At 35.6% G+C, this 9,221-nt stretch overlaps 1 protein-coding gene across 2 annotated transcripts; it reads right to left on the reverse strand.

The window, feature by feature from the left end:
* Window positions 1-189: 189 nt before the first annotated feature.
* Window positions 190-7,922, reverse strand: LOC122257733 (uncharacterized). 2 transcript variants are annotated; one of them, XM_043023220.2, is made up of 8 exons: window positions 7,674-7,922; window positions 4,604-6,449; window positions 4,255-4,374; window positions 2,696-3,448; window positions 2,377-2,496; window positions 1,947-2,182; window positions 1,625-1,722; window positions 190-969 (listed from the first exon to the last, which is right to left on the reverse strand). In XM_043023220.2, exons 2-8 carry the CDS (start codon window positions 5,513-5,515, stop codon window positions 800-802), a joined length of 2,409 nt encoding a protein of 802 aa, XP_042879154.2. In that variant the 5' UTR covers window positions 5,516-6,449; window positions 7,674-7,922; the 3' UTR covers window positions 190-799. The 2 variants fall into 2 exon arrangements, with proteins under 2 accessions (XP_042879154.2, XP_042879155.2); XM_043023221.2 differs by lacking the exon at window positions 1,625-1,722.
* Window positions 7,923-9,221: the final 1,299 nt, after the last annotated feature.

The raw sequence follows: 9,221 nt of genomic DNA on the forward strand, positions 1-9,221 counted from the left end.
CGCGCGCGCGTGCACACACACACACACACACACACACACACACACACACACACACACACACACACACACACACACACACACACACACACACACACACACACACACACACACACACACACAGAGCATGCATGCACTAATCCTTTAGTGTACCATATTGAATAAATATGTTAGGATAATAAATTCATGGCATAAATTTCAAAGGAAAATATGTACTTTACTGAATCTTGATTCATGAGTGTTTCTGTTAAGACACCAACATTAATTGCAACTGCAAATAACTTTTTGCAATAATCCACACAGGGTATTGCTACTAGGGAAGATGTATAGTATTTTTTTCATATATCTGTACATCTTGTTGCATAACATTATCTTGGAATTTATATAAAAATAGATACAATATATTGGTGAAGAAAATGCTCATAAATATGAACATCATACATAGAAGTTTACATGATTCTCATAATGTTTTAAATAATCAATTTTGTCATTCCAATTACCAGTCCATGACACAAATAACTCAGGATTAAATTTCCATCTCACGGGTTCATCCTCCAAAAAGGGCTATATTCATAGGAAGGAAATAAGAGAATGTGAAACTAACTGAATCAGATAATCCTACATAATCATCAAAGTTTTAAGTTACAGCTATCATCATGACTTCAAGCTGATTTAAAATATGAGCCCAAGTAATAAATAATACTGTAAACCCAAATAAATTGTGCAATATGCAACAGACAAAATTTCCTGTCATCAATCCACAACAGTGATCACCCTCCTTCAAGAAGTACAAATGCTGCTCCTAATATTTTGAATTGAATATCTTCCTGTACACGTCAATACCCACGGGCTTCCTTCCTTCTTCAGTGCATTGCGACACGTAATCATTGTGACTCTTTCTTACGCTGATTTCTTGCGCATTCTTACTCTTATCTGGCTGTTGTTTTGTACTTAACTCTTCGGCCTCAGACCCTGCAAGGGAAATTCCTTCTTTGTTTAGTAATACATATTTGTGGATACCGGGAGATGAGGGAGGAAGAAAAGAGAGGGGAGGGAGGGAGGGGGGGATTGAAGGGAGGGAGGGAGGAAGGAAGGGAGGGAAGAGGAAGGGAGGCAGGAAGAAAAAGGGAGAGGAAGAGAGGAAGGAGAGAAGAGGAGGAAGAGAGAGGAGAGAAAGAGAGAGAGAGAGAGAGAGAGAGAGAGAGAGAGAGAGAGAGAGAGAGAGAGAGAGAGAGAGAGAGAGAGAGAGAGAGAGAGAGAGAGAGAGAGAGAGAGAGAGAGAGAGAGAGAGAGAGAGAGAGAGAGAGAGAGAGAGAGAGGAGAGAAAGAGAGAGAGAGAGAAAGAGAGAGAGAAAGAGAGAGAGAAAGAGAGAGAGAAAGAGAGAGAGAAAGAGAGAGAGAAAGAGAAAGAGAAAGAGAAAGAGAAAGAGAAAGAGAGAGAGAAAGAGAGAGAGAAAGAGAGAACAAGTAGGTAAGAGTTTTACTAATAAAAAAGTATGGAAAAACAATATAAAATATGACTTCAGGAGAGAAAAGAAAGGAAAGGACAAAACACTAATGACAAAGCAAAAGTGATAGCTGGAATATATCAACACATTATGTTCTCTTTTCTCTAAGAATAACAGACCTGTTATGTTTCTTGAACAAGTTTCAATATGATGACACACAAACTGCAAATCATCCTCAGGGGTTTTGTTGGCTGGACACTTAATGAAACAATTAAACCTGCAAAAAGCATCTCACTGTTATCCACCGATTCATTCTTTAATCTACACATGTATCCAAGGAGATTGCAAAATTAGAGAGATTTATGTCCTTTTTCTTCATTTTCATGTGAATCATACTTTTGAGCAAGTAATTCAAGTTAAACTATTAAATTCTCTTGTCTTTAAAACACTTAACATTGTCACTGTTCACCAAGTGTACAAACACTTGACTTCAATCTTTACCTTTCTTTCAAAATTTTTCTGTACACAAAACTACTGACAGGTGTCCGGTTATCTTGAACACACTGTTGCTTGTACATGCGATACATTTTCTCAACATTGAGGTCCTGTGGAAGAGCATGTCTGTTGTTGGCCTCATGATGTTGGGGCTCAATTGGGAAGGCTTTGATGTGCTGACAGATATATTCTACATCCTCTTGTTTTGTCTTGTTTTTAGGTGAGTGATTTCCTCGTCGGTCCTGCAATGGCGATAAAAAAAAAGTATTAATCTTCATCAGAACTATATGAACTTAGTTTACATATCAAATATTCCTAGACTCCATCTATTAAGTTTACATATCACACATTAATGCCTTAAAGGAGAGTAAACTTATTTCCATCACCAGCATTTTGCATATAAACTATACAGAATATAATTTTGAAAATATCTTACTTTCAATGCAAAGGGAGATTCACAGGCCACAGCTTGTAACACACGGTCAACTCGACCATTTGACACCCCATGCAGCTGAAGGAATGCTGTCTTGCAGACTCTGACTGCCTTTTCACTTGGCTGCAATGAAGATGAGACATTAGGCAGTTTGATAGACTTCTATTTTATAACCTATACAAATATTACTGACCAAAAATTGCTAGCAGTTCCATAGAAAAACTACAAAAACAAACAAACAAACAAAAAAAGAAGTCCAGAATATTCTTTAAAACTTTAACAATTTCATTATGAGCCATATATTGTGGAGAAAATCATATACCTTCATTTGGACATTGTATATTCTTGTATATGTTCTTGTGAATTTTTCCGGCACTTTGTCTCTTTCTCTCTGCATGACAGGGACTAACACAACCTTTTGTGCAATGTACTCATTTTGCTTTGTAAAGTCTCCAAATTTCCAAAAGTTCATGAACACTTGTCTACGAGATTCCTCAGAGCCTATCTCTGGTATACAGCGATATTTGCAACCACACTGTTTATCCACATAATGTTTTTCTTCTTTCAATTTCCCTGCTGCAGTGTAGTAGGCTGCACCACTGTTCCTCTTGACTTTCCTCTCAATCCTCGTCATGGTACCCACTCGCTCTCCGTTTCTCTTTTTTCTGCTTAATTCAGGCAGTTTCTGTCCTTCCACTGGCACTTGTTCTCTAGTCTGCTCAGAGCCATCATTCAGAAGATTGGAAGCTGAGGCGGGTAGGACGTCCTGAGCTTCGACCATTGGCGGATTTCTAGCTGATACACTCTCCTTGTTGGTCCAAGACTTTTCAATGTGTCGATACACCCACAGACTCACTGGCACTTTACCCCTTTCCTCACACCATCTTTTATACATCTCATACATCTTTTTGACCGACAAGTCCTTTCCGGTTGTTTCGCCAAGATCCCCAAGATTGTGGATAGGGTTTTCACTTCCTTCCTCTTGACTGCACCTCACTGACCAGATGTGCTGGGTCACAAGATCCCAGTCCTCCTGGGAAGTCTTGTTGCTTGGCGTGTGCTGACCTCTCTTGTCCTGTGGGAGCCAGATTAAATTACTTATCAGAGCTGAAGTTTTTAAAAATCTTACATGTATATACAGAAAGATATTTTGTTGCAAAGAAATGCAAAGAAATATCAAAGCTAGTTCCCATAGTCCCTTTACTTCCAGCACCATACTAAAACTAATGATGATGCTATAATCATTCAAATCATAATGATGTGGTAAAGAATAACTGTAAAATATACAACTCAAAAAAAATTACATAAAATTTATAACAAATAGTAAGAGTTGTGACACTACTGCTGTTATTACTAATGCTATACCTATAATAATGATGAAAAGTAATATAATAACATTAATGATAATAATAGTAATGATAGAGATGATAATCTTGATAATGTTAATTCTAATATTACTACTACTACAATAATGATTATAGAAATAATTATTATAGAATGTTAAGAGCAAGAAGGAGATAACTTTCCTGAAGCTGCTTATATAATGTTAGTTTATATAATAATTGCCAAGAAGATAAGTGAATAATAACAACTATAACATAATTAAGTGATAGGGAATAACTTCATAATCTACTGTAGAGAATATAACCTAATCTTGAACATCAATATATGCCATATAGTTAGCCAATTATGACCTAAACTTTTGCAAGTGTCTAAACACAAATCAAAGACTTCTGTCTCTTTACACAACTGTGTTTATGTCACAGGTTCTCTTCTTCACTTGCATGTTTCACCTGTCAGCCTACCTGTAAGTCATTGTCACTGTCAGCCTACCTGTAAGTCTACCTGTCAGCCTACCTGTAAGTCTACCTATCAGCGTACCTGTAAGGCATTGGGAATTTGACAATTCACAGCCTGAAGAATGCGGTCCAATCGGCCGTTGGAGACACCATGGAGACGCAGGAACATTGTCTTGCAAATGCGTGTCTGTTTGCTGCAGTTCTGATTGATACAATGAAAGAGATAGCATTAGATTTTTGATGGTTAATTTTAAAGTTCCTGCTCATGTGAATATACTGTCCAAAAATTAATTTAGGAGAAATATCACAGAGTATATCATAAAGATAATAAGTCATCAATTATGATTTCAAAGAGGGTAGGAGTTGAGAAGTAATAATCACATCCACCATCCTATTTGAAAAGAAGCAAAAAAGAAAATGATGAGACTTACCGATAAGCGAACATAATAAAGCCTTGAAACTGTTTTTCCATTTTTTTCTTCTAATGGTTGGGTCTGCTTTCTCTTGACGTTGGGCACAAGAATTACATTTTCAGTAAGATATGCATTTTGTTTACTAAAATCACCAATATCCCAAAAGCTTTTGAATATATTTTCTCTGTCTGTCACACTTCCAAGTTTGGATAGGCACTTATTTTTGCACTCACAGTCCTTATCCACATACTTTTTAGCTTCCACGAGTTTTCCTGCGGCATTAACGTATGATTCTCCTCGGTTTCTACGGGACTTTCGGGCAACCTTGGCACTCACTCCCTCCTTCCTTAGCTTTCTCTTTTTCAACCCATCATTTTCTCTGATTTTCGAAGATGAACTATCACCTGTTCTTGATTTTGAGACTGTAAACTTATTACTAACAGGTACACTTGATGTCACCACTTGAACAGGCAGGTTACAACTGCCGTATCTCTGCCCCTGAATGTTAGCCGTCTGAGCAGTCACTTGTGGATGTTGGGAAGCATGAAGTGGAGGGGTCCGTACGGCAACAGCTGAACTCTCATACGAGAAGTATTGTACTTGCGGCGCCTGTACTTGAGGATTCACATGAGCAACACCCACATTGTTGAACACTGCATGGTATGACTGTAATGGCGCTGTTGCCTGTGGATGATGGGCATATCCCATGGTAACCACACCAGAACCTCCTACCTGACCCGCTGGCACCATGTCTTGTATGCTAACGGGATGGCCAGTTGGTGTGACTGTTGAGTTACCTATGTTGGCTATGTTGCCGATTGTATTGATATTTCCATAGCCATGAAGCTGATGTTGGAATGTGCTGTAGCTGGTAACATCCACAGCCTGACCAAGTATATGAGACAAGCTGAACTGGGACTGTGGATCCATTATGACAATGTCTATTCAAAACTTAAGACTTTTGAATAAATTAATGGAACATTCATTAAATAATGAAAACTTAAAAACACAAGCACATTATATTTGTGCAGTAATTATGTATTTTTTTCCGTTTTCTCATTTTCATTTGTTTTTGCTTTGTTTCTCCAAGACTACTGATATATCACCATGTGTCTCATGCTGTCTTCTCTAAAAATTCTAGAACAGAAACAAATACATTTCACTCAGGATACTAGTTTTCTAAGAGTAGTGTCAAAAGAAAATGGATCAGCCCCTTCATTTAATTCTATATATATCATTTTCAAGTATATACTTCTTTGTTTGCATTCTATTTAGTCTTGGCCATTTCAGAGAAAGTTTTGATAAGAGAGTCAACATTCAGCATCAAAGCATTTGATGGGATGTTCTGAACTCACAAGAAAGAAGTATGTATCATGTATGCATACACAAATAACACAATATGATAAACATGAAAAGGCATGACTATCAATTGCTTGGCATGTAAAAAAAAAATAACTCGACTGTGATAGATGACACGGTAATCAGTAGTTATGAAAATATTAATCAAGCAAAGAAGAATACAGAGAAGAACACAACCTTATACTGGTATGGTGTTGTCAAGAGGGAGAATTTCTTGAGATGAGACTCTTTTAACATAGTCATTCTAACTTACAACACTCTTCAGTAACTGTGATATCTAGAGCACTTCTTTTTTACAGGGTTTTAGACTATGTTAAAGTCTGTATTCCTTGAAACTTCTGCTTTAGTTTTTCTTTGTTACAAAACTGCTCAGTAACTGTGATATCCAGGGCAATGGTTCTTCTTTTCTTCTTTTACAGGGTTTCAGTTCTTCTTTGTTTTTAGATCACATCCTTGAATTCTTGTTTCAAAACGTAGTACTTCTTTACTGGAGGTTGGGCTGTTTCTGTAATTGACAATTTTATATTAGGATTGTAATTTTTCATTTCTGTTGGGGCTTGTAATTAGTTGGTTCTGTGTGAATTAAAGCTTTATCTTATGTGTGTATTATTTCAGTTTTGTAGTTATTCTTGTAAGACTTACAATTATTTTTGTTATTTTTTATGTTTTTTTTTTTTCTTCTTTTATTTCTTTTTAAGCCTTGGGTCATAATTATGCAATCTTGTGGAAAGAGGTATAAATGAGACTGAAGACACCTACAAAAAAAAAAAAAAACTCTAATAAGCTTATCAGAGTTATTTTGTTTTGTAGGTGTCTTCTGTCCCAGTGTTATATTTTGGGTTTGTATAGTTTTGATCTGTGTTCTGATACATTTATCTAGGGTTTGTGTTCCTTTGCGGTGTTGATGTGTTCTGTTATATCCCTGTTTTCCTGTTTTGTTGTGTTGTTTTCAATGTTGTTGCTGTTTTACAGTATTGTTCAGTTAGGGGTTTGGCCTGTTGTGACTGACTTTTGATTTCTAAGTTATTGGGTGTGACTTTATTTCTCTTGGTGTGTGATTACCACCATGGAAGAAATTGTGGGATTGATATGGGCAGTCAATTAATTAAATATCAAATTTGCTACATTTATTACATCTTTGCTAGTTTTTGCATATAAACCCATTGGTCGCATTTTAATTAAATATTTATGCAGTAGAATGGCTGGTTTACACTGTCTGGCATGGTGCCCTCTGCGTCTACGACCAACTCTGCCTTTGCAGCAAATCGTGCCATCCGCTGCTAATGGGTTAAGATCATATGAATATAATGCAAATAGTTAAAACATCTTTAACTTGAGATTGGTTCACTTGTGCCCTATCACCTCTCTGGTAATGGGTCTCTCCAATTTTATCTTGTTCTTTGCTATTTTAGTTTTTACTTTCTCGAAGTTAAGAGTTGTGGCCCAATAACGTTCTATTTTTTCTTGTATGGTGTGTATGTCCAAATATTTCTACTATAAATGATTGTATACAAATAAACTGCATTGAGGGGTCCTACTTTTGCAATGTCTTCTACTTCAAACCATATTGCCTTCCCAATTCAAAGGACTCTTAAAAAATCATTCAATAGAAATTCATGGAAGTCTGATCAATATTTAATGCCATCAGTTAATTGAACTCGGCTTATCGAATGATAAATGATGACCCCCTAATTAATTATACGAGTGCTCCGTTTCGAGTCGAGTTTACCTGCATGCTCGATGATAAATTGTTGCAAGTTGTTAGAGAAGGATTCTAGCTTTCTCTCTGTTTATTTAACGTCTTCTGTTCCTCGGTGTCATAGTCCATATACTCTCCTGGATCTAAGTTGAGTATATCGTCCATATATGATTACTGATTCATTGCAATAAATGTCCGTTTAGATGTTTCAATGCATGAAGGTTCACCGAAGAGCGTAAAAAAGGCACTTCGATGTTTACGTCTGTTTGTTTACATTCTGAAGATGCCATTCACTCTGAATCGAAATTCAATACATTTCTTGTATTATTTATATTTTGATTTATTATTAACTTATATTTATTATTATTTTTCTTTTACAATCTTAGGATGATTATTCATAATTTGATACGGTTGATTTAAGCACGGGAATATTCATTTGTTCGGTTGTGAACTTTTCACTTCTGGGATTTTGTGAAATAAGCGAGCCATTAAAAAAGGAATAATAATAATAATAATAATAATAATAATAATAATAATAATAATAATAATAATAATAATAATGATAATGATAATGATAATAATAATAATAATAATAATAATAATAATAATAATAATAATAATAATAAAACATATAGTACTATGAGGAACAGAGTTATCTCTTTTATTTTGCTTGTTATATTCATAAGGACACAATTCAGTCAATTAAAGGCAGTTGAGATGCTGCTGATAATGAAACTGATGATAATAATGACGATAAGGATAATAATGACAATGATTATGATAATGATGATGATGATAATGGTGGTGGTGGTGATGATGGTGATGATAATGGTGGTGGTGGTAGTGGTGATGATGATGGTGGTGGTGGTGGTGGTGGTGATGATGATGATGATGATGATGATGATGATAATGGTGGTGGTAGTGAAGATGATGGTAATGATGATGGTGATACTGATAACAGTGATATTAACCCTGGTGGATGGGGAAAGGCATGAAGTATATTAGGGAAATTAAAAATTACTTATTATAACAATCTAAGACTGATAAAACAATCAACAGAGAGAGTCTTTTGCCGTCTGTGTACATGTGTTCATTTCGCTTATAGGTTTCCAGATGATTTCAGAACCCATGTCATTCGTGCATTTGAGATCGTGGATGCCATATGTATTTATTTTTTTTATTTGATTATTATTATTATTATTATTATTTTATGTGTCTTTATTTATTTATTTATTTATTTTTTGTATGGTATGAAATCACGAAAGAAAGTGGATGGATGTCTTACTAAAATCCTTGCATAGCGATTCGATACGATGCATGAGCTAATTTAAAAAGTCTAGAACAAAATGAAGTAAACAAGCTTCTTCTTTGTAAATACGGTGAATAGAGAGATATAAACATGCGAACGGCAGGAAGGGAAGCCAAAATAGGAAGGGACTGTTCAGAGTAAAAAAATTGTTGTCTGATCAGTCTGAACAAAGCAAGAAACTACAGATTGATACCAGTGGTTGAATATCATGAATGTATATGGAAGCTCAATACAAGAAAAAAAAAATAGACCAAATAGAGTGACATACT

Source organism: Penaeus japonicus, unplaced genomic scaffold (assembly GCF_977035675.1).
Source record: "Penaeus japonicus unplaced genomic scaffold, GWHDUDI00000001_assembly GWHDUDI00000009, whole genome shotgun sequence".
Taxonomy (NCBI): Eukaryota; Metazoa; Arthropoda; class Malacostraca; order Decapoda; family Penaeidae; genus Penaeus; species Penaeus japonicus.